This window comes from Neovison vison, chromosome 6 (assembly GCF_020171115.1).
Source record: "Neovison vison isolate M4711 chromosome 6, ASM_NN_V1, whole genome shotgun sequence".
NCBI classification, from domain to species: Eukaryota; Metazoa; Chordata; class Mammalia; order Carnivora; family Mustelidae; genus Neogale; species Neogale vison.
The window spans coordinates 205,375,721-205,399,221 of NC_058096.1; the positions used below are offsets into that span (position 1 = coordinate 205,375,721).

Here is a 23,501-nt window from a genome sequence, read left to right on the forward strand (position 1 = left end):
TTACTTGAAGATGTTTTCCACTCAAGTAAGGAGTAAACGAGGAGTGGGGAGAAGTAGAGGACCATAGAAGGATAAAAGGAACGACCCTCACACTGGTCAGCACAACAGCTGTGTGGCAGGCCTAGAGGACCCTCTAGGTCAGAGCATAAGGAGCAGCCCAGGAGACCTGAGAAGCTTGAAGACCAGAGGGCATTCAGGCCAGAACAATTGAGGTTCTAGTGAATGAAGACAGAGAGGAGGTTACGGAGGTGAATACCTGCAGGAGAGACAGCCACCTGTAAAGCAGCCAGGGTGCAGGGGTGAGGCCCACTGAAGTGCAGCATACGTTGGGCAGTGTAGTAAGAATGTAAGAAAAAAGAATCAATTTAATGTTTCAGGAATATTTTCTAAAAGGGCTTGGGGAGTGAGGCAGTGCGTGCCTGGAGAAGGAAATGGGCCAAAGAGAAGGGTATTCTTGGTCTGGCATGTTGACTTATTTATAAATGCTTCTCGCTTACGCTGCGATCAGAGAGCCAACTCTGTACGCAAAGTGTGAAAGGAGAAATGTAGCTGACAGAAGGTTGGGTGTGGAAGTTAGAAGACGGGCAGCCTGGACTTTTATCTTTTTTTTTTTAATTTTTAAAAGATTTTATTTATGTGAGAAAGAGCACAAGCTGGGTGGAGGGGCAGTGGAAGAGGGACAAGCAGACTCCCTGTTGAGCAGGGAGCCCAACGTGAGAGGCGGGATCCCAGGAAACCTAGATCATGATCTGAGCTGAGGTCAGATGCTTAAACGACAACTAAGCCACCCAGGTATTCCTGGGCTCGTTTCTTGATTTCTTTGTCTTTCTTTTCTTTCTTTCCTTTTCTTTCTTTTCTCTTCTTTCCTTTTCTCTCTTTCCTTTCTCTCTCTCTCTTTTAAACTCCTCTCTTTTGGTAATGATACAGAAGAAACTATGAACAGCCTGTTTGATAAAAAATGGACACAGTAAACTCTTTTGCCTGAGTACAACAGGGAGAACAGAAAGGTGTCTCAATTTAGGAGTGCCAGTGGTTTTGTGAGACAGAAGTTCTGTCTGGTGAGGTTAGAGGAGCCTGATGCTCAGTGTGGGCAGAAGACTTCTTTTGGGGACTGTTTTGCAGGGAGAAGTCTTAAGTCTCTCTAGGTGGCACACAGAGCTGAAGGAAACAGATCAAGTCACCGACATAGGAAATGGCAGGATCACAGAGTATTTAAATAAGGAGAAGGTTAAGTCCTGTCAAGTGTGGGTGTCTCCAATGCACACAGTTCTGAGTGGTACAGAAGTCAGTCACTGGAAGTGCCAGGGCTAGAGAAGAGTGCGGGAAAGACATACATATCTATCCACGATCAAAGGCTAAGTAGCAGCCTCTGAGTTGGGACGAGTGGTCAGCTGTGTTCTGGAAAGGTGTGTGTTGGTCATTGTTCCTACATTGATCTTCAGTTGGTTCAGGGCAGGTGATGTGCTGTGGGACAGCAAGTACCAGGCAGTCTGTGCTGCATAGACCCAGCCTGTGTAGACATTTGTTGACTAGCTGCCTTTTTCTCAACAGGCGTGGTGTCTGTCTGTTTTGAGGGAGACAGTGATGGTTACATCAACTTGGTGGCGTACCCTTATGTGGAAAGTGAGACTGTGGAGCAGGATGACACACCAGAGCGGGAGCAACCTCGGCGCAAACACTCCCGCCGGAGCCTGCACCGGTCAGGCAGTGGCAGTGACCACAAGGAGGAGAAAGCCAGCCTGTCCCTTGAAACCTCCGAGAGGTAAGGGGGTGGTGAGCAGGGCCGAAGGACATGTGGTCCGAAGCAGCACAAATGCCGGAGGCCTCTCTAGAGTCCCGATACACCCCGGGGAAGTAGGGCTCAAGGTTGGGGGAAGATGGCTGGTGTTCTTTGGCTACCCACCCGGGCGTGTCACATCACCCCAGTGATGCTGCCTTCTGAGGATGGATGGAGCTCGCCAAGAGAGAGTGAAGGTCTCTCAGCTCTTTGGAAGCAAGGACTCCCCGCCGTTCGTGTTCTGTGTCCTCCAGCTTTGTCATTGTCTCACACGTGAGATTGAAATGCTGTAGTCCACGGTGAGGTTGCATCTGCTTTCTGACCTGTAGGATTGCCCAAGTGCAGTGAGAGGGTGTCCGGACTAGTGTGTTTAAGAGTTCTGGAAGAGGTTCTTTGACCTCTCTGAGACACTGAGGTCAGCTCTTAACCCTTTTCCTGCACCTAAATTTTAGTTTATTGCATTGGAAATTATTTTCCTTGTAGGTTAGGAAAACAGTCTACAAATAATTATGTTTCTGAATATTTTATGCAAAAAATGTGAACTCCCCTAGGATGGCTGTCATCAGAAGGACAGGCAATAAAAGTGTTGATGAAGAAGATGTGGAGAGATTAGAACCCTCTTAAATGGCTGACGGGAATGTAAACGAGTACCGCCACCCTGGGAAATAGGGTATTTGGCAGCTCCTTAGAAAGTTACACCCATCCATTCCACTCCTGGGAATAGCAGCTGTACCAAGAGAATTGAAAAAATACATTCAGAAAACGGAACTTGTGAAGAGATGTTCATAGTAATGGTAGTCCTAACAGCCAAACAAAGTAATCCCAGTGTCCATCAGCTGATGAATGGATGAATAAAGGCTGACTGTTATTCAGTCATAAACAGGAGTGGCGCACTCATACGGGCCACAATGGGGATGAACCTTGAAAACCTGTGCTAAGTGAAAGAAGTTAATCACAAAAACCACGTATTATGGGATTCCAGTTATAGACAGTGTTTAGAATAGGCAAATGCACAAGACAGAAAGCAGGTTAGTGGGTGCCAGAGACTGAGGGGGAGAGGAGGATAGGAAGTGACTGCTAATGGTGATTGTTTTGGGGGTGATGAAATGTCCTAAAAATTAGATAGTGGTGATATTTTATAACTTTGTGAAAATATATTTTTTAAAAACCCACTGAATTATTAAAAGACAAATTAAACTAAAAATGATGTGAGCTTCCTGGAACAAAGTAAAGTCAAAACAGTGTGATTAAATAACTTTATATTTAATTTTGGGGCTCCTAGCTGGTTAGTCGGTGGAGTATGTGACTCTTGATCTCGCAGTCGTGAGTTCAAACCCCATGTTGGGTATAGAAATTACTTAAAAAAATTTTTTTAAGTATATTATTTCACTCAAAAAAAAGGTTCAGTGATTAAGATCTGTGATTCAACTTAGAAGTTGGTTTTGGGACTTTTCTTAGCTGTAGCAGCACATAGTTTAACTCTGACATCACATCAGTTCAGCAGCACATGCTGTGCACCCTGGCTCCTGAAGCTGTGAGCCTGGGGCCTTGCAGCTCTCCCCGTTCCCATCGCTGGAAGAGGACATACTCACATGGAGGAGCACAGAACCCCACGAGACTCCGACTGAGTGTGTGATGTGTCATCTCCCGTGTCCTCAGTCAGGGGCCCTGTGTAGCCTGCTCTGCATCTCTAATGCAAGGAGAGGCCTTCACACCCATTTCTTAGTGAGGAGGGTCTCCAAGTGTTAAGTATTCTCATGGAAAATAGACTCCAGTCTGCAGAAGCACTTCTTCAGGGCTTCCTTGTCATTCCCCAAAGGGCTTCCTCTTCACTGATGATTGTGGGACCCAAGCTTAGTGACAAGGAATGTTCCCCAAGTCCTCAAGCCCAGAGCTGGCATTGATGCCTTTCCCTCAGCAGCTCTCTAGAGTGGGCTTTCTTTTGTTCTCCAAAGATACAGAAGTTGCTTCATGAATCATCTGGTGAAAAGCCAGTGTACACAGAAAAACATCAAAGTCGACCTGTGTCTGACTTCAGTTCGCAGGAGCTCTAAGTTACCTCCGGGAGTGGGGCTTGCTTCTTCACCAGAGCCAGAGCTGCAGCACCAAGGCTGAGGCCAAGAGGCATGGGGAGAACTTATTTGGGTTTCCTTGGCGGATGAGTAAACCTTGTTGTTTCTTTTTCTTTTGTCTTTTTCCCCTCCCTCCCTCCCTCCTTCCCTCCTTTCCTTCCTTCCTTCCTTTCTTTCTTTCTCTCTCTCTAAAATTTTATTTGTCAGAGAGAGCACAAGCAGCGGGAGTGGCAGGCAGAGGAAGAAGCAGATTTCCCGCTGAGCAGGGAGCCTGATGCGGAACTTGATTCCAGGATCCCAGTATCATGACCTGAGCCAAAAGCAGACTGAGCCACCCAGGCATCTTCACCTTGTTGTTTCTTTCTTTCTTTCTTTTTTTTTTTTTTTTAAGATTTTATTTATTTATTTGACAGAGAGAGATTACAAGTAGGCAGAGAGGCAGGCAGAGAGAGAGAGGAGGAAGCAGGCTCCCTGCGGAGCAGAGAGCCCAATGCGGGACTCGATTTCAGGACCCTGAGATCGCGACCTGAGCCGAAGGCAGCGGCTTAACCCGCTGAGCCACCCAGGCGCCCCACCTTGTTGTTTCTTAAAGGGGATCACAAAAAAGGCATTCATGAATAGCCTCAGCCGTGCCCTCCCCAGGAGGACATGAGTGTTTGGTCATGCTGAGAGGCATCGCTGGCTCCTCTACTTCTGGTTAGAAGGAATGGGAATGTCTGCCCTTGTCTCTCAGCCACTTCACCCAGGCCGCCCAGCCACCCTGTCAGGGAGCGTCTGCATTTCCAGTACATACTGGGCCTGGTGGTTAGCGCAGTCCTGCGTAACTTAGCGCATCGGCAGTGGTAGGAGAGGACAGTGGCATCTGATACCGCTGCCTCGCTTCGCCGCTGCTCTGAGCTGTGGAGTTGCTCTGCTATTTCCTGGGTCTGCGGCCACCCCAGCACGCAGACATTGTCAGCATATGCTTTTTTTAGATCTTACTAAAAATTTGCTTGTAGGAGCACCTGGGTGGCTCAGTCGTCAAGCCTCTGCCTTTAGCTCAGGTCATGATCCCAGGGTCCTGGGATCGAGCCCCACATCGGGCTCTCTGCCTTCTCCAGCTCCCCTTCTTGTGTTTCCTCTCTTGCTGTGTCTCAGATAAAAATAAATCTTTAAAAAAAAAATTTGGTTGTAGACGTGGACACAAACAGAATGGCTGCTCTTGTCCTCGACAGTGGCATCCCAGGCTCCACCCTGTATTTATTAAGTATAAAACTGTGCATTCATCAGTTTTTGTATTTTTTAAAATTGTAAAGTACACCTATCATTTTATCATTTCGCCTTTCATTCAGTTCTATTAAATACATGCACGCGCTTGTGCAGCCTTCATACTGTCCATTTCCAGGGTTCCTTTTCATCTCCAGCAGCAGCTTCATACCTGTTCGATAGCTCTCCACTCCCCTTCCCCGCACTCACTGGCAACCGCTGTTCTCTTTTCTGTTTCTGTGAATGTGCAGTTACCTTAGACGAGTGGATTCCTACAGTACTCCTTTTGTGTCTGGTTTATTTCCCTTAGCAAGACGCTTTTAGCAAGAGTCCATCCAGGTTGCCTGTGTCAGAATTCCCTTCCTTTTTATTGCCAAATGTTCCTCTGCGGTGTGGGTATGGCACACCTGGCTTTTCCATTCATGCTCTGATGGGCACTTGGGTGTCCATCTCTCGTTTATGGTAGTGCTGCTGTGAACAGAGCGTTGAGTTTCTGTTTGAGCTCCTTTTTTCAGTTCTTTTAGATACATACCTAGGAGTGGAATTGCTGGATCGTATGATAATTCTACATTTGGTGTTTTTGAGGAACCACCAGACTTTTTCACAGCGGCTGCACCATTTTGCAGTCCCTCCAGCAGCGTGTGGAGGTTCCAGTATCTCCACATCCTCTACAACACTTGTTCCAGTTGATTTTTCGAATAGCCTTCCTGATGGATCTGGAGTGGTATCCTCATCACATAACTTGATGCCAAGAGTTATTTTTATGACCGTTTTCAGAGACACACGTATAAATATACTCATGACTCCCTTTCAATGCGTTCATGCATCCGGGACCCCTGTGCCACCCTTCAGCAGGGGCCATGGGTGGCGGATTAGACCTGATCTAGGCCTCCTTCACCCTGTGCACCGAGACCGCAGAGGGTGACTTGTCTGAGCCCCTCAGCAGCGTGTCCTGTTCTTCCTTCTTAGCTCCCAGGAGGCAAAGAGTCCGAAGGTGGAGCTCCACAGCCACTCGGACGTCCCTTTCCAGATGCTGGACGGCAACAGTGGTCTGAGTTCTGAGAAGATCAGCCACAATCCCTGGAGCCTGCGCTGTCACAAGCAGCAGCTGAGCCGCATGCGCTCTGAGTCCAAGGACCGAAAGCTCTACAGTATCCTTGTTATTAAGGCTTCAGCAGTGCCCTCTGCTGGGACCATGGGTTGGTCCTGTGTCAGGACACCTTCTAGCACCAGGCCCGTGGCCCTCTCTGTCTGGGAGCACGTCTTGCTCTCATCATCGTTTTTCATAGGCTCATTGTCCTTCTTTGTTTTATTGACATGTTTTCTCCTGCCTTTCCGAACTGGTAAGCCTGAAGCTTTAACTTGGCAGTTCAGAAGAGTGCTGTCCAGCAGAACCTTCTGGGACAGTGAAGGTGTGTGTATCTGTGTTTAGTATGGTAGCCACTGGCCACACCCAGTAACTGAAACATGCTTGCTGTGACTGAATTAGAGAATTTTACATTTATTTAAATTTAAATGGCTAGATGTGCTCAGTGGTTACTGTATGTATCAGTGCATGTCTAGAATCAGGGATCTGCATGTGTGTGCGTGCATGTGCACACACAGTTTCTCCCTTCCTAAAAAGTAATTATGACAAAGTGGCTATGATAAAGTAATTATGACAAAGTGGTAAGTGGGTTTTGTTTTTGTTTCTGTTTTTGTTTTTTGTCTAAGATAAACACCATACCTGAACAATATGTAATAGTCTTTAAGACGGTAAAAGTAAAGAAGTATTATAAAATGTGAATTCTGGTGATCGTTTATGGTGATTGAAGCAGTAGACTGTGAAGAACTAATACTGAGAAACTGAGGGGAAATGTGCTGAGCCCTCTCTCTTTACTGTTTTCAGAACTGTCTTGAGGGAGGAACTGTTAACGAAGCCCATTTATAGATGAGGAGATTGGAGCACAGGGGGATTAAGTGCTTTGCCCAGGCCCGTGAGTGGCCAAAGTAGGATTCAAGAGCCCATGCTCTCCGGCACTGTGAGGTGTTCCTGTGGCCCTTTTTAAGTTTTATTGCTACTTGTTTATAGGTTATAGCAGGTGATGAAATTAATTAAAGACCAATTTAATGGTTTTCTGTAAGTTATTCTTTATAAAGAATTAGAAGATGTTAATATGTTCATCGTCAAGTGATGCCAAGTATCTTACCATCCAAGATCATGTGATTGCTTCTTGTCCCCCAGTATGGAAGTGAGGTCCAGGCTGTGGTCCCGATGACTTCTGACAGACATGACAAAGCTGTACTTTTATCCAAGATGGTTGCAGACAGTAGATGTAAATGAGGACATGGGTATAAATGTCAGCCAGCCAGGACCATAGTGGCATTTTAAGCAGAAGGTTCTAGAAATACCAGGGACAAGTTTAAATATGTAGTCCACTGGTTTGAAGTTTAGTCACAAAAAGGCAGGATAGAAATTAAAATCCACCTTTTTCTAAGATTCCTATTCAGGAATGATAATCCTGATTTCTCATGTTTGTAGTAGTGCTGCAAAGATGTCTTCCTTATTTCTCTTAGACCTGGGTGGGGTGTGACTTTTGTAGGGCCTTGGTTTACTGATGGTGCCAGGGATATATGCAAATCTTCCAGGTCTTCTTTAGTTTGTTTGTGCCTGCAGGACAGAATAAAACAGAAAAAAATTGATGGTATCAGCAGATTTGGCATATATATATATATATATATATATATATATATAATCACAGAATATTTTTCAGCCATAAACAGGAATGAAATTTTGTCACATGCTATACACAAATTGGATAAAACTTGAAAACATTTTTACTAAGTGAAACGGCCAGACACAAAAGGACAAATATGAAGCGTCCAGAATAGTCATATTCCTAGAGACAGAAAATAGAATGGTAGTTACTGGGGGTGGGGGTCTGACGAGGAATGGGAGAGGTGGGTACAGTTTCTAGTTTTTGTTGGGAAGATGAAAAAGTTCTGGTGATGGTGGTTGCACAGTTATGTGAATATACTTAATGCCACTGAACTGTACAGTTAAACATAGTGAAAATGGTAAATTTTATGTTATGTATATTTTGCTACAATAAAAATTTTTTGGAAAGAAGGAGTAAGCCAGTGGTGTGACATCTACATTTGAGAGTTTGTGAGGTGAATACAGATCACATTAGAAGAGAATGGCCCCCTTTAATAGAAAAATTTGGTCATGGCTTCATGAGTGTGGCTGTTACTCTCCTTGACCATGGCCCAGAGTTCCTCTTGCTTGAGAACGTGGTGCACCACTTCAAGTACCCCTGTGTGCTGGACCTGAAGATGGGCACCCGGCAGCACGGGGATGATGCATCTGCGGAGAAGGCGGCCCGGCAGATGAGGAAGTGCGAGCAGAGTACGTCAGCCTCACTGGGTGTCAGGGTCTGTGGCATGCAGGTGAGTTGCCCCTGGTGAGAGCCTCGCTGCCGCCGCCTGTGGGGCTTGGGTGGCCCACGTACCTGCCTGCTCCCCCTGCCAGGTGTCCTCCTGGCCCACAGTGGTCCAGAATCTCCTCCGAGAGGGTGAGTCCCAGGAGCCTCCACAGGGTTCCCTGACCCCTCTTGGCCTTGCCCTTTGACCTTAATGTGGGCTCCAGATCCAGAGCCTCTGTGAGAGCCTGTGGCCTTGACACTGGGATGAGTCAGACTGGTCAGTACTTTCCAGACAGTGCCTGCCCAGGGCACCTGAAGGTCGTCAGACTTTCAGACTCCTGGTGCTCACCCGCTCTGTCTCCTGGGCTTTCAGGTGTACCAGCTGGATACAGGGCATTACCTCTGCAGGAACAAGTACTATGGCCGCGGGCTCTCCATTGAAGGCTTCCGCAACGCCCTCTATCAGTACCTGCACAACGGCCTGGACCTGAGGCGTGACCTTTTTGAGCCCATCCTGAGCAAACTGCGGGGCCTGAAAGCTGTGCTGGAGCGGCAGGCCTCCTACCGCTTCTACTCTAGCTCCCTGCTTGTCATCTATGATGGCAGGGAGTGCCGGGCAGAGTCCTTCCTGGACCGCCGGGCAGAGATGCGTCTCAAGCACCTGGATACAGGGCTCTCTGAGGGGGCGCCGCCCTGTGGTCCCAGCACCAGCCCCAGTAGCACCAGCCCTGAGGCTGGCCCCTCCTCTCCACCCAAGGTGGATGTCCGCATGATCGACTTTGCACACAGCACGTTCAAGGGCTTCCGGGATGACCCCACCGTGCATGACGGGCCGGACCGAGGCTATGTGTTCGGCCTAGAGAACCTCATCAGCATCATGGAACAGATGCGGGACGAGAACCAGTAGGCCCAGCCCTGGGCCCCCAGAACCCCTTCCTCTCCACCCGCAGGCAGGGACCATTGCTCTGGCTGAACTCGCCGTGAGGACACACAGACTTGCTTTTAAAAGGGTTATATTTCTCTTTGGTGTAAACTAAAAGAAATGTTTTTAGCTGTAGCCTGGAATCCGTATATATAAAGTGAAGGAGGGCACAACACACATCCTCTCAGCCAGGCTCCTCTAGCTCTACGGCTCTGACTGCTGTGTCCAGGCTGACTTAGGAAGGAAAGGGTGCCCCTGGTGGATGGGCTTGGCAGCAGGGACAGGGTACCCTTGGACATTGGTTTCTCTTGCCTAGGTCTTGGCGTCTGTGGCTGCGGGGTCTTGCTGGTTTTAGGGTGAAGCCCTGGGCTGGTGCAGGGCCCCTCTGTGCTCACTCATCCCTTGTTCCTTACCAGTAGAGGACTGGGTGCCCATCTGTTGGGGGACTTTCTAGTCTGGTGGCATAGGCATCAGCCAGCTTTTTAACACATGCCCCCCGGGTAGCACAGGGCCATTTGCACATTGCTGGACCCGCCCTCGGTTCTGACCTTGGCATGAGGAAGCTGGGCTGAGACCAGCTTATGGCAGAGGGCAGGCCCTGGGATCCCCAGGCACTCTTTGGCACTTGAACCTGCTCCTCTTCCTGCCTGCACACCCCAGCCAGCCTTTCTTACCAAGATCCCTTGCCTGAGGAGGCCACTCCTTCTTGCCCCACTGAAGGGTACCTGCTCTGTTTGCCGAGGAGAATCAGTGTCCCAGCAGGCCTCAGGGCCTCCGGTGGCTCTGGCCTAGACAGTATTTGCAGTTCTTGTGCTGTGGGTGGGAGACTCCTTCCTCTAGCTTGGGCAGCTGTGCTGCCTCTGGATGGGCTGCCCTTCCCAGGGCTCAAGGGCTGTGGTCTGCTCAGGGTGTCACCTTCCCCAGGCTAAGCTCAAGGCAGCAGCCCACGGTGAGGAGTTCTAGTCTTGTGAGGGAGAGCTTTAAGCTTGTGGGCTCATAGGGACATTGTTTGGACCTTGGGTTGCAGGTGTCCAGATTCTGCTAATGAGTTTGGTCTCATCAGTCCTGGGATCCATCACTCTGTCCATTTGTCCATCTGCCAGCCCTTGTCTCTTGGGATCTTTTTCCTGGGCTGTAGCCTTGTTCATTAGTAAGTACTGATTTGTGTCATGCCATTTCTGAGGTGAGCTTTTGCCCCTGTGCCTGTTGTCAAGGGGTGCTACCTTTCTACAAAGAACTGGTAGCAAGTGAATTGTAGGAGGTGTTTCCCGGATGGCCCAGCACCTTCTCTGTGGGCCTGGCGTATAGCCCTGCTCCACGCTGACAGTGGTACAGTGAAGGTCCAAGGGGTGACCTTTCTGGTGGTTTTAATCATTTTTGCCGCTGGCCCTAATGGCACAGAGATCTGCCACCTCGAACACGTGGCCAGGAGGTGACACTGTACTCATCTAGCCATTGCCAGGGTTAGTGCCCTCACCTCTGAGCCTAGGGCCACTGTCATTGTCACTTTGGGCATGTCTTTGTTTGGGCATTAAAGATAAGCCTGCCAGCCCGAGAGGCCTTGGAACTGGTGGACTACTTTCCGAGTCATTAGAGATGCAGCTTCACACATTTTAAAATGGGCTCCTTGATGGATCCCATCTCTCTCTCTCGGCCCTCTGATCCTGGTGCCAGTGTGGGCAGGTTCCCATTCCTTGGGGCTGGGAGGGACAGCTTGCCTGTTTCTGGTCAGTAACGACCATTTTTTCTGTACCACTCTGTGGCTTCAGCCATAGGGGTGGTGGCTCTTCATTAGTGTAGACTCATTTCCTGGTAGGGCAGAGGCTAAGACAGAGTCAGGGGCCACTTGGGACCCCCTTTAGTTGAACCTCTCCAGCCTGGGGATGTGCTGTGCCTCCTGAGTTCCTATGTTTTGGGAGCAGATGCTGCCTTGTTCTGCTCTTCCTAGTGAGAGAGACTATATCCACTATCCAGTGTTTTCCTGGCACTAAAAAGAGCAGAAGGGCCTGAGATTCGCTGCTGCTCCATCAGGGCAGGAACCCTTTTTTCAGCACTTTTGATATTTGGAGACCCAGCTCTGTTATCTGGTGGGTGGTGGGCATGTGTGTGTGCGCACACACACACACACACACACACACTGCCTCTACTCTTTTTGCCTGCTCCTTGCCAGAGAGCCCTGTCCCTGCCAGGCTCTGCCTTCCCAAACCCCAACTTGGGACCAAAGTGCAACGCGGGATCACGGGTTGGGGCGCTCAAGTGACCCCTCTCTCTAGTGCTTCCCTGGGCCAAGTCGACACCAGCCCCCTGGGCTAGTGGGGGGGTGGGACCGGCGGTGCTTAACGAGGAAGGGGACCAGTGTAGCAGCTTGCCAGGGACCCCACCCCTCCCTCCACACTGGGGCCTGTGCAGTGGATGTAGAGGTTGCCCCAGGGGCCAAAGGCCTGGGCTAGTTCTGTAGCCGCTGCTCACTCGCACACATCTGGCCACGTGCACGCCCCCTAGATGCAGATTGCTTGGGACTTTAAAGCTGTTCAATTTGGCTCTGTTATTGCCGATTAAAAAAAAGTTTTAATGAGGAAAAAAATGGAGCACCCTGGGAAGGACTTGGTTCCCTTACTTCTCGGGGAACTGTGAGGCCTCGCCTCTAGGAATCGCTCTCTACTCTACTTTCCTGGAAGCCTCCTAAACCTGCCCACGCCCCCGAGGCCTGCCTCCCTTCCACTCTTGGCTCCGGCCGCAGCTGGGCCACCCGCGTCTCCTCGGGACCTTGCGTGCGGGGGAGGGGTGCTCGGGCCTTGGACCGGGTCGCCCCTTTCTGTGCACCTAGCGCTGCCCGCCCCGCTTGTGTCTAAGGTCGTGTTATGTCAAAATAAAGCCGCTAGAAACTGACGTGTGTCCGCGTCTTTGCTGTCCTGCGGCTTCCAGGACACAGGCCCTGCCCCACCGCGGCTCCCGTCCCTCCGGGGCGGGGCCGGAAGCGGCCATGTGGTGGCCGACCCCGGCACCCGTCGGGAAGGAAGCCTCGCCCTTGGCGCCAGTTCCGCCTTTGGATCCGCCAATGGTTAGCTGACCCGCGGGCCCGGGGCCCGGTCCCCATGGCAGCCGGGCGCGCCCGGCCTCTTATTGGCTACGTCTGCCGGAGAGCTGCGTTTCAGCGCTCCGACGTCGGCGTCCGTGCCACGTAAACGGCAGCCGATTGGCCGGCTCGGCCTTACGTCACCGCCCGCCTAGGTCCGGCCTGACTTCGGGCCCAGCAGCCCTCCGACTCTCGTCGTGTACTGCTGTGTGCTGCCCCGGGCCGGCGTCGGAGTGGACTGGGCGGCCAAGGCAGAGCCAGAGTGGGTCAGTCTGGCAGGCGAAGGGCGTGGGGCCGGGCATGGCGGCGGGAGTGTGTGGCAGGGCTCCGCCGGGCGGGCCGGGCCGCGGAGCCCGGGATTCACTCTCCGGCCGCCCGCAGGCGCGATGAAGGCACTGATCTTGGTGGGCGGCTATGGGACGCGTCTGCGGCCGCTGACGCTGAGCATCCCGAAGCCACTGGTGGATTTCTGCAATAAGCCCATCTTGCTGCACCAAGTGGAGGCGCTGGCCGCGGTAAGACCCCGAGGGGTCGGTGTTGTGGTGGGACCTGACAGGAAGAGGGACGGCTAGCACTTGGGGGTCGCGAACGCCCGTACCTTACGGCTGAGCCCTTCTGTCGGCGGGCGCTGTATTGTCCAACAGGCAGGCGTGGACCACGTGATTCTGGCCGTGAGCTACATGTCTCAGGTGCTGGAGAAGGAAATGAAGGCGCAGGAGCAGAGGGTGAGGCTCGGACTTTTGACCTTTCTCTTTGCTCCCCGCGCAACCACCCACCCTGGTGGGAGGAACCTGACAGGCGGTTTCTCCCTTCCAGCTGGGAATCCGAATTTCCATGTCCCATGAAGAAGAGCCTCTGGGGACAGGTCAGTAAAGGTCCCGTGGGGAGGGTCTAGGGCCTGGGAAGGGGTAAGAGCCAGCCTGGCTGGGGTCTCCTGAGCCCCTGAGCTCAAACCCTCCCCACCCACGTCCAGGAAGATGATCAGGTACTTCTCTTCTAGCTGGGCCCCTGGCACTTGCCCGTGACCTGCTCTCTGAGACTGCAGAACCTTTCTTCGTCCTCAACAGTGACGTGATCTGTGATTTCCCCTTCCAAGCCATGGTGCAATTCCACCGGCACCACGGCCAGGAGGGCTCCATCCTGGTAAGGGACCAGGTCTTTCTTCTCTGACACTCCTGTGCCCCTTGCCCAGCCTTTCCCACTGCCCAGTCTTTAACTCTTCCATTGGGTCATTGGTGCAAAGCCTTTGTACAGTATGTGTCTTTAAGCATTGGGGCACAGACTGGGTCTGAGGTCCTCCTCCGCTCAGGTGACCAAAGTGGAGGAACCCTCGAAGTATGGTGTGGTGGTATGTGAAGCTGACACAGGCCGCATTCACCGGTTCGTGGAAAAGCCACAGGTGTTTGTGTCCAACAAGATCAACGCAGGAATGTACATCCTGAGCCCCGCAGTGCTGCGGCGCATCCAGGTGCGTAGAAGCGAGCTGCGGGGTGGGCTCGGGTAGTGTCCCCACCCACGACCCTGCTCACAAGCTGCCCACTCCCACAGCTGCAGCCTACATCCATTGAGAAGGAGATCTTCCCTGTCATGGCCAAGGAGGGGCAGCTATATGCCATGGAGCTGCAGGGTGAGGCAGGGAGGCCACAGGGTAGGGGTGTGGTGTGGCCGGGCTGAGCCCCCTGATGCATTTCCTCCCAACAGGCTTCTGGATGGATATAGGGCAGCCCAAGGATTTCCTCACCGGCATGTGCCTCTTCCTACAGTCCCTACGACAGAAGCAGCCTGAGCAACTGTACTCAGGCCCTGGCATTGTGGGCAACGTGCTGGTGGTGAGCACCCTGCCCAGCCCATCCTCCGCGCCCCTTCTCAGGCTTGGGAGAGGAGTGCCTCACTTGTGTTCTCCCCACGGTCCTTAGGACCCGAGTGCCCACATCGGCCGCAACTGTAGCATTGGCCCCAACGTGAGCCTGGGCCCTGGTGTGGTGGTGGAAGATGGTGTGTGCATCCGGCGGTGCACGGTGCTGCGGGGTGCCCGCATCCGCTCCCACTCCTGGCTTGAGTCCTGCATTGTGGGTTGGCGCTGCCGCGTGGGCCAGTGGGTAAGCCTGGGGGCTGGGCCGGGTGGGGGAGGGGCAGGGAAGGCTTCTTGCCCCGCTGACCAGGCATGCCCCCCCCCCGAGGTGCGCATGGAGAACGTGACGGTGCTGGGTGAAGATGTCATCGTTAACGACGAACTCTACCTCAATGGGGCCAGCGTGCTGCCCCACAAATCTATCGGCGAGTCGGTGCCGGAACCTCGCATCATCATGTGAGGGGATGCTGGGGGCTGGCTGAGTCCCCATTTCCCTGTTGGCAGGGGGCACCCTGGCCTGACACATCTGAAGGCCCTGGACTCACTGTTTATCTGGGAGGACCGGACAAGGCTGAAGGGTTGGGACACCTGCCCTCTCCTGTGGACACAATCTGGCAGGACCCTTGCTGGGCATACCCCACAAAGCCTACTCCCTCAAGAAGGGCCGGGCCAGGGCTGTATGGAATAATAATTTAATGCTCACTGTGGCCCTGACTGAAAGTCGAGCTCAGGCACAATTAGGACACGGCTGGGCTCCTGCCAGTGAGGTTACACTCAGGCAAGGAGGTTGGACATGGCAGGGGGGTCATGGGAACAGGGCAAGGGGAGCTCATAAATAGGGCCCAGCCTGGGTCTGAGTTCAGGGGTGGAGGCTGCTGCTGTGTGGGCTAGGCGGCTGAGGAAGTGGTGGTACTGGTGCTCGCCGTCTTCTCCCAGTCCTCTACAGACACGATGGTGGCTTTGCAGAAAAAGCAGTCCTTGTTGTTCATCAGGTGCTGGTTGATGCAGGCTCTACAACAGGGGAGGGGAGGAGGATGAAGAGGGCCTGAGTACCCTTGCTGCTTCCGCAGCTCCCTACATCCATGGGGCCCACTTACTTGCAGGACTTATGGCCACAGGGCTGGAACACAGCAGAGATGGGGTGAGCATAGCAGATGGGGCAGAGGTCCTCCTCGCTGGTGGGCTGCAGGGAGCAGAGTACAGGGTGGGCTGGGGATGGTCACCCAGACAAGCAGACAAAAGACTATACCTAAACAGCGTGCAGAGTTGTGCCAGCATGTGTGCAGGGGCATACACCTGGGTGCCGTGGTGCCCACTCACCAGGGAGGCAGCCGCTGCCTGGGCAGACGCAGAGGTCAGGTGTGCCAGCATCTGTTCCACCTGAGCCAGCTCCTCGGCACTGATGTAATCTGTGTCTGGAGGTGGTAGCAGTTGTCAGACCCAATGTGGCCCTAGAACCCAGTGCCTCTTAAGCACCACAACTTGGGGATTTGCTCTTGAGACTCCTGATCTAGCCCAGCCCCAAATCCCTGACCCACCCCTGGCCCACTCACAGCTCTGCAGGGAGAAGCGCTTCCGGTCAGGGGGAGGCAGGGCAGTGCCAGGGGCAGGGGGCTCTGGCTGCCCCAGGAGATAACATATAGAGCGGAGCTGGAAGCAGGGATCAGCAAGGAGCACTGACGTGGCTCTCTCTGTCCTAGTGGGAGAATGGGGGTAAGGATCGTCAGAAAGCGGTACCTGCTGGAGAGGCAGGAGTGGCGGGACAGTCCAGCCCACATCCCTGCTTTTCACTTCCTGTCCCCCACCCCCCATGTCTCTCATCCTAGATCCCAGTAAGAACTCCTATAGCCTGGGTGCCAGTTTAAGGGGGTGACCAGCAGATGACGAAAGCCTGCCTACTCCTAATAAACACTAACTCTCCAAAGAAAACAATAAACATCACTAGCAGCTTAAAGGACTGCCTCCCAGGTTTCCCCTCCTACTGCTAACAGGGTAGATGGGCACCGCAAAGGCACTGGTTAAGGACAGCCTGGGGCATTGGTGGCTGATTTGCGCCCCCTATGGCCGCCACAAGGGAACCTTGGTCTCGGGGAGGAGGGGCTTCCTCGCCTCCTCCCAACAGGAGCCAATGGGAGGCTGAGGCCCCGCCCTCCTCCAGGAGAGTATTTAGAAGCTGACCAGGGAAGCACTCGGAGAACTGGGGAAGCCGGACCAGGGAGTACTGTGGGGAAGGCTGGCCCCAGATCTGGACCTGGAGCCGGGGAGCAGGGGCCGTTGGTGTGCGGGGCGGAGCCCACAGCTAGCAGAAGTGGGTGAGTCCCCGTGCTGGGTCCCTCATTGAGCTGCCCCGGTCCCAGCCCCAGCAGGCACCACTATGGCCTGGCTGGTGCTACTGGGTGCACTGCTGTGCCTTCCGCGCGTAGGGGTGGGCAGCCTGGGCGCGGAGGGCTTCGTGCCCTCCGCGCCCCATAACTGCCCCTACAAATGTGTGTGTGCCGCTGACCTGCTGAGCTGCACGGGCCTGGGGCTGCAGGAGGTGCCGGCTGCGCTGCCGGCCGCTGCCACAGACCTTGACCTGAGCCACAACGCCCTCCAGCGCCTGCGCCCCGGGTGGCTGACGCCTTTCGCCCGACTGCGCGCCTTGCACCTGGGCCACAACGAGCTGGATGTGCTAGGTCGCGGAGTCTTCACCAATGCCAGTGGCCTGCGGCTGCTTGACTTATCATCTAACGAGCTGCGGGCGCTGGGACGCCACGACCTCGAAGGGCTGGGGGCGCTAGAGAGGCTGCTCCTGTTCAATAACCGACTGGCGCACTTGGACGAGCACGCATTCCGGGGCCTGGGCGCACTCAGTGCACTCTACCTGGGCTGCAACGAGCTCTCCTCTTTCTCTTTCCACCACCTCCACGGCCTGGGTGCCACCCACCTCCGTACGCTGGACCTCTCCTCCAACCGCCTGGGCCGCATCCCTGCCACTGCCCTGGCCGCCCTGCCGGCCTTTCTCAAGAATGGCCTTTACTTGCACAACAACCCCCTGCCCTGCGACTGCCGCCTTTACCAGCTGCTGCGGCGCTGGCACCAGCGGGGCCTCAGTGCCGTCAGTGACTTCACCAGGGAATACACGTGCCTGGCTTTCAAGGTGCCTGCGTCCCGCGTACGCTTCTTTGAGCACAGCCGGGTCTTCGAGAACTGCTCAGCCACCCTGGCTCAGGGCCTGGAGCGGCCGGAGGAGCAGCTGCACGTGCAGATGGGTCGGTCCCTGAGGCTACGCTGCAACACCAGCATCCCCGCTCTGCGCGTCGCATGGGTGTCCCCAAAGCAGGAGCTGCTGGTGGCCCCGGGGTCCCAAGACGGCAGCATCGCTGTGCTGGCAGATGGCAGCTTGGCCATCAGCAACGTGCAGCCATGGCACGAGGGACTCTTCGTGTGCCTGGCCGTCGGGCCCCACTTGCACCACAACCAGACGCACGAGTACAACGTGAGCGTGCACTCCCCGCGCCCCGAGCCCGAGGCCTTCAACACAGGCTTCACCACCCTCCTGGGCTGCGCCGTGGGCCTGGTGCTCGTGCTGCTCTATCTGTTCGCACCGCCCTGCCCTGGCTGCCGCCGCTGCTACCGCCGCACCTGCCGCTGCTGCCGCCGCCGGTGGCCCCGGGCACCCAGCCCCCTCCAGGACCTGAGCGCGCAGTCCTCCTCGGTGCTCAGCACCACCCCGCCCGATGCGCCCAGCCGCAAGGCCAGTGTCCACAAGCATGTGGTCTTTCTGGAGCCGGGCAGGAGGGGCCTCAATGGGCGTGTGCAGCTGGCCGTAGCCGAGGACTTCGATCTCTACAATCCCATGGGCCTGCGGCTCCAGGCTGGCTCTGAGTCCGCTAGCTCCACGGGCTCTGAGGGTCTGGTGATGACCTAGGCTGCCCTGGGCTCAGAGCCAGGCCACCAACCACTCACCGCTTGCCCCGCTCCCTGCTGCTGCCTGGCAAACTGCCAGATGCTAGTGGGAGCGCTGGGCTTAGTCCTCCAGCCTCCCGTGTGGCCTCGACCTCAACTACATCAGCCCCCTCACTGAAGGAAGGGCTGGGCTCCCCGCCCTGTCTCCTGCTCTGCTCTCACACAGGGCCCAAATGTCACACAAGGCCTGGAACTGGGGCCATCTGGAAGAGCCCTTGCGTTAGAGCCCAAGGTACACCCTTAGGGGCCGAGAAGCTATCATGTAGTCATGGCGAAGAACTGAAACATAACCATCTCCCCCTTCCCAACAGGACAGGAAGAGAGTGGGCCCATAGGGGAGGAGAAGGAGCGCTCCAAAGACCTAGACCCCCACCCAGAGCGGAAGAAGAAAACACATACCAACATCCAACCTACTTCAAGCTTCACAACTCCATGCAGTCTGGTGGGCAGGCAGAAAGCAGGCAAGGCTCTTCAAGAGAGCCCCCCGCCAGTGGGCCTGGCCTGAGCCCCAGCCAGGGCAGCTCCTCCATCTCTGGCCAGAGACATCCACAGGCCACTCTGAGGGCAGGGCCTCTTCCCATGGGCTCACCAGACAGCAATAAGGGGCACCATGGCCTGTCCCCCAGCTTTTCAGCAGTAAAAAGCCTGCTGAGTCTGGCCAAGATGGGAAGGCTGAGCCGGCACTCGCTGTCCCTGGAGGGTAGAAGCCTCTTAAGGGCTGGCACTGGTCTTGGTGTAGTGGCTGCGGCAGTGCCCTGGTCTTATACTCATCTTACTACCCACCGCAGGGAGGCAGGGAAGAGGGGTCTGGAACCCCTCCTGTGTGGGTGCTGAGCTGGGGGCTCCTACAAGCATCCAGGATCCAGTTGTCATAGAGTTCCTTAATAAAGGTCGTACATGCTCATTACCGGAACCTTTGTGAACACAAGTAGCAGTGAGTGTCCTCAGCCCCTGATCCCAGCAGTGGCGTCCCTACCCTGCACGACAGCACCCCACCCCTGCCTGAAGCATAACCGCAAGCTAGTGAGGTCCCCGAGTCTTCTACTCGGAGCCACGGCTGCTGCCACCTAGAGAGTTTGTATGCATCTCTGCCTCTGGGCACCCCCCTCCACCCCGCCTCAGAAACCTGACGCCAAGGCTCACTGTAGAGTTGAAGAGACAGGCCCTGGCCGGCCCACTCCCATCAGCCACACCAGCTCCCAAGGGTCTAGGGGCCTAACACTCACCCTGAGGCTGGGCCGTGCACCAGGAGTCGCACCAGGATGCCCGTCACAGCAACCAAAATGGGGTAATGGTCCACACTCTCCAGGCCTGGGGGGAAGGAGGAAGGGAAGAGCTGCCGCATGCTCCTACCACAGGGGGTCAGGGCCCACCTGGCTAGCGCCAGCACCCCCTCCCCATCATCCTGACAGAAGGGCAGGCTAAGCCCGGGGGGTGCCAGGCCTGGGTGTCCTGATGCAGGATGGACAATCAGGCATCACGGCTCCCAGCGGGGGAACTGAGACCTGGGATATGCTGGGTGAAGGGCACTGGATCCTCACCAGGCAGCCGCAGGGTGACCACACGGTCAAACAGGTTCCTCTCCGCTGTCACCCGGTTCAGCACCTGGTTTAGCAGCTGTGAGGGCAGGAGTCCATTGGTGGGTGTCTGGGTGAGCTCGCCACCAGGGCATTCCTAAGGGGTCCCCCCACTCCCTGCCCCAAGGGACACACCTGTGCGAGTCGCCGCAGCAGCATCTCGGAGGTAGGCCGGGCCCAGTCAAGGAATATCTCGGGCACCAGCGTGATGGTCATCTCCAAGACACGCAGCAGGCTAACTGAGAGGTCAAAGCAGGTGGCACACACCTTGAGCTGCCGGCTGTCCACAAAGTTCCGCTCTAGGCGCTCAGCGGCCTGTTGGATCTGAGCCACCGGCAGGGGCAGGTGGTGGTCAGTGGCCTGGCCATGCCACACATCACGCCGGCTCCACTGCAAAGCCCCAGCCCACCCGCCCCACCGTGACCCACCTCCTGGATCATGCCGATGAACTCCGAGAAGGCCCAGTTGAGCTGGTTGAGGACGCTGTTGAGGAAGCTGGGTGCCACATCGGGACCCTCCCGCAGCAGCTCCGCCATGTGCTGCTGAAGCAGGGTAGAGGGGCAGGGCTCTGTGGGGGCAAGGGGAGGCAGCACCACTGGAGACTCCAGTCTAGGACTCCTGCCTGTCCTGTCTACCTCTGTCCTCACTTGCTGGGCCATTGGTTGTAAGGACCAAAAGCTCCCCAAGAATTCTCAGGTCATGAAGGCGGGAGGACAGGGTCCAGCACTGTGTGGGGTCTAGAGCTAAATCTGTCCTTCCATCTGCTGGGCAAGCCGCAGGCTGAAATCTTTCCCAGCCCTGCACCATCCCTGCGGCCTAGAGCTACCCCCCAGCCTGCCCCCAGTGAGATCTCAGCCACATGCCTTTCAGGAAGGGCTAGATGCAGACAGGGTGACTGAGACCCTCTCCTCATTCTTATCTGGGTCGACGTCCCTAAGACCTACTGTCTAAACCTTGCCATTCTCTCATCTCCTCTCCTCTCTCTGCTGCCCTTGGCCTGGCCTTGGCATATGGCCGAGGTGGTGGGTGCCAAGTCTGGGATGACAGGGAGCAGTAACCAGAGCCCTTAGCCGCAGCCGGGCTGGACACCACCCCCCCAGCCCCGTGCAAATCAATAGTTCCGACAGCAGCCGGACAAGTAACTGGCCCCACTGCCACTCTCCACTTGCAGCTCAGTTCCACCTGCAGGCACGACCAAAACAACAGGCAATGGACTTCACATAAGGCAATCAGCCTCTGGGGACCCCTTCACATGAAAACCCTGCCCACGAGGGCAGAAACACGCCACATGAGCCAAGGACAGCCACCCTGCGGGGTGAGTGCAGTGTGGGCAGGCAGACTGCAGCTGGCCCACTGTAGTCCTGGCCTAGCTGAAGGTCCTCAAGTTCACAGAGCTCTGGTGGACCATGGCCCCTGGAGAGAAAGCAAAGCCTCTGCTCCCAACCAAGTGCACCTTCCTCCTGGAAGCCCCACAGGCACCTCCCCCCCCTGCCCCAGTCTGTGCCTCTGCCTTGAGTCAAGTATCTAAGGTCTGGCACCAGCAGATGGCAATGAAGGGGGAGAAGGACATGGTACCAGGGCCAAGCTGGAGGTCAGAAGCTGGTTCAGGGTCCTCACTCTGCATCAGCTGCCTGCAGCCTGGGAAGATACTGCCTTTTCCCTGTGACCCGGCAGAGTTTTGGGGCCCGAAGGGCAGACATGGGACTGGGGAGCTGGGGGAGTAGGCTCAGTGCCCTTGGACAGAGAGGAAGCCGGGAAATGGAAACCGCAAAGGGCAGAGTTGGGGCCTAGCATGAGTGCAAGAAAGAGGCTGGAAGATGGGAGAAGAATACTAGAGGACCCAAGAGCAGGGGGCCAGGGCCCCCAGGGTAACCCAACCTGGCCACTCACTCTGGAGGCTGGGCAAGTTGGCATCCTCAGGTTTGGTTTTTAGCAGGTGCGGCAGCCGTGTGTAGCGGTACCCGAACCCACAGCCCTGCGAGGGAGGGTCCGGTGGGTCAGTGGGGGGGTAGGGCAACCCTCCCCTCCACCCCACCATGGCCACCACCACTCCAGCCGGGCTTACCCTCCAGAGCCGCACCAGGATCCAGTTGGTCTGGGCCCAGGGCCGCTGCTCATAGGGAGCCAGGAGGCTCCTCACCATGGCAACACGCCTGTGAGGGCAAGGGGTGGTGGGCAAGGGGTGAGGCCAGGTGTGGTACGGTGCGGGGCAGGGCGTGTGCCTCCCTGCCCTGACCCGCACTCACTGCTCCTCAGGGATCCGCTCCACAGCCCGCAGGGAGTGTGGGTAGCACACGTAGCTGGCGAGTGCCTGCATCAGCGAGTCACGGATGTCTGTTGGGACAGGCCATGCCTCAGCAGGTGCCTGGCATAAGCCCTGGCCCCCACGCCTCAATCCCACCTGGCCGGCATTCTGAGCAGGAAACAGCCGGCCAGAGGGCTGTCCCATCCTTGTCCCTTGAGCCCTCTGCAGGGCCCCTCACCGGTGCCCACGATGCGTGGGTCTGCAAAGTGTTTGGCGAGGATGGCGGCCAGGCGGGTCAGGGTCTCTTCATAACCTGCAGGAGGGGAAAGAGGGGCGCTTGGCTGGGAGTGGCAGCTCCGGGGCCAGGCATGACCCTGGCAGGGTGAGCGGGCTTGGGCGGTGGGCTCCAGTGCTGACTCCGGAGCCAGTCTGGGCCCAAGCTGTCATCTAGGGACTTCGGGCATGGCATTCACTGACTGTGAGGGGCCATCGCGCAGACTCACTGTGGGGGGAGGACGGTCCTGCAAGCCTGGGCTCAAGCCCATCGCGGCACACACTTGATGGCTCAGCAGTCAAAGCCGCTTGGGCACCCACAGCTCCGCCTCTGAGGACAAAGCCTGCACCTAGGCCTGGGGCGGGCAGGGGACAGGCCAGGGGCCGACACCCCGCAGCCTGAGCCAGACATAAACCACCAAGCCCAGCCTGACCTGGTCTGCGAGAAGCCCAAGCCTTATACATGGCCTCCAGCCGAGCACCCCGCTTTGCTGGGATCTGTAAACACAAGCTACATCCCAAGGCCGGTCCCAGGGCACCAGATGTGGCCAGCTGGCTCCAGACTACAGCAACACCAATATGGAAGTTTGAGCCGGAGTGGGCCCCCACCCTGGCACTCCATTTTGTCTCCTTCCTTCCTGGCACCAGTACCGGGGAGGAGCTGTTGGCTCTGGGGCTACAGCAGGGAGCAGGGCTCCTCACCAGATGGGGCTTTTGCAAATGCTGGTCCACCACAGAGGGGAGGAGAACAGGGGCTGCCTCCCCTCCTCCCTCCACGAACACACATGCCGTGGGGCTAGGAAGGCTCAGCACAGGGCTCGCCTCAAAGGCCTCCTTTTCTGTCCCCTCCCGGCCTGGACAGCCTTGTCACCTGGGAGCTCCTCCATGCTGTGCACGGGGCCGAAGTAATTCTTGAGGGCGCTATAGCTGTTGATGGCCACGCTCAAGTAGAACTCCGGCATGAAGGCGAAGAGAGAGCCCGTGCGGTCGCCGTGCTCGATGGTCCGCAGGCAGACGCGCAACAGCCAGTAGATATCGAGCATCTTCTCCTGAGGGAGGCACAAGGGGTGCTGCTGGGCTGTTTGTGGAGAGGGTCACAGCGGGCATGGC

General features: G+C 55.7%; 4 protein-coding genes across 10 annotated transcripts in view; 3 read left to right on the forward strand and 1 right to left on the reverse strand.

Moving 5' to 3' along the window:
- Nucleotides 1-12,309, forward strand: part of IP6K1 (inositol hexakisphosphate kinase 1) — a 66,318-nt gene extending 54,009 nt beyond the window's left edge. For both annotated transcript variants that reach the window (XM_044253547.1, XM_044253549.1), the window contains 4 exons: nucleotides 1,552-1,762; nucleotides 6,064-6,245; nucleotides 8,348-8,523; nucleotides 8,872-12,309. In XM_044253547.1, coding sequence (XP_044109482.1) covers nucleotides 1,552-1,762; nucleotides 6,064-6,245; nucleotides 8,348-8,523; nucleotides 8,872-9,405 — 1,103 coding nt within the window. In that variant the 3' untranslated portion in view covers nucleotides 9,406-12,309. The remainder of the gene's footprint in view (nucleotides 1-1,551; nucleotides 1,763-6,063; nucleotides 6,246-8,347; nucleotides 8,524-8,871) is intronic.
- A 341-nt stretch (nucleotides 12,310-12,650) lies between these two features.
- Nucleotides 12,651-15,055, forward strand: GMPPB (GDP-mannose pyrophosphorylase B). 2 transcript variants are annotated; one of them, XM_044253560.1, is made up of 10 exons: nucleotides 12,651-12,762; nucleotides 12,878-13,011; nucleotides 13,141-13,221; nucleotides 13,313-13,361; nucleotides 13,497-13,639; nucleotides 13,806-13,964; nucleotides 14,045-14,123; nucleotides 14,198-14,325; nucleotides 14,413-14,595; nucleotides 14,677-15,055. In XM_044253560.1, exons 2-10 carry the CDS (start codon nucleotides 12,883-12,885, stop codon nucleotides 14,806-14,808), a joined length of 1,083 nt encoding a protein of 360 aa, XP_044109495.1. In that variant the 5' UTR covers nucleotides 12,651-12,762; nucleotides 12,878-12,882; the 3' UTR covers nucleotides 14,809-15,055. The 2 variants fall into 2 exon arrangements, with proteins under 2 accessions (XP_044109495.1, XP_044109494.1); XM_044253559.1 differs by having other exon boundaries at nucleotides 14,413-15,055.
- RNF123 (ring finger protein 123) overlaps nucleotides 15,025-23,501 on the reverse strand; it is a 28,155-nt gene continuing 19,678 nt past the window's right edge. For 2 of the 5 annotated variants that reach the window (XM_044253552.1, XM_044253554.1), the window contains exons 26-38: nucleotides 23,263-23,440; nucleotides 22,357-22,431; nucleotides 22,120-22,207; nucleotides 21,939-22,026; nucleotides 21,752-21,848; nucleotides 20,302-20,441; nucleotides 20,009-20,197; nucleotides 19,838-19,913; nucleotides 19,523-19,607; nucleotides 15,902-16,044; nucleotides 15,669-15,763; nucleotides 15,446-15,531; nucleotides 15,025-15,359 (exon numbers count right to left, since the gene is read on the reverse strand). In XM_044253552.1, coding sequence (XP_044109487.1) covers nucleotides 15,236-15,359; nucleotides 15,446-15,531; nucleotides 15,669-15,763; nucleotides 15,902-16,044; nucleotides 19,523-19,607; nucleotides 19,838-19,913; nucleotides 20,009-20,197; nucleotides 20,302-20,441; nucleotides 21,752-21,848; nucleotides 21,939-22,026; nucleotides 22,120-22,207; nucleotides 22,357-22,431; nucleotides 23,263-23,440 — 1,464 coding nt within the window. In that variant the 3' untranslated portion in view covers nucleotides 15,025-15,235. Of the gene's footprint in view, nucleotides 15,360-15,445; nucleotides 15,764-15,901; nucleotides 16,045-19,522; nucleotides 19,608-19,837; nucleotides 19,914-20,008; nucleotides 20,198-20,301; nucleotides 20,442-21,751; nucleotides 21,849-21,938; nucleotides 22,027-22,119; nucleotides 22,208-22,356; nucleotides 22,432-23,262; nucleotides 23,441-23,501 lie in introns of all 5 variants that reach the window. The other 3 variants (XM_044253550.1, XM_044253551.1, XM_044253553.1) reach the window with 2 other exon arrangements.
- AMIGO3 (adhesion molecule with Ig like domain 3) lies at nucleotides 16,038-19,200 on the forward strand. The gene has a single exon (XM_044253558.1). It carries the CDS (start codon nucleotides 16,723-16,725, stop codon nucleotides 18,256-18,258), a length of 1,536 nt encoding a protein of 511 aa, XP_044109493.1. The 5' UTR covers nucleotides 16,038-16,722; the 3' UTR covers nucleotides 18,259-19,200.

Bases quoted from the DNA above. Each gene is read 5' to 3' on its own strand.
- AMIGO3 (XM_044253558.1), top strand. From the start codon at position 16,723: ATGGCCTGGCTGGTGCTACTGGGTGCACTGCTGTGCCTTCCGCGCGTA.
- GMPPB (XM_044253559.1), top strand. From the start codon at position 12,883: ATGAAGGCACTGATCTTGGTGGGCGGCTATGGGACGCGTCTGCGGCCG. The intron at 13,012-13,140 runs GTAAGACCCCGA...ATTGTCCAACAG, and splicing joins AAGTGGAGGCGCTGGCCGCG to GCAGGCGTGGACCACGTGAT. The intron at 13,640-13,805 runs GTAAGGGACCAG...TCCTCCGCTCAG, and splicing joins GCCAGGAGGGCTCCATCCTG to GTGACCAAAGTGGAGGAACC.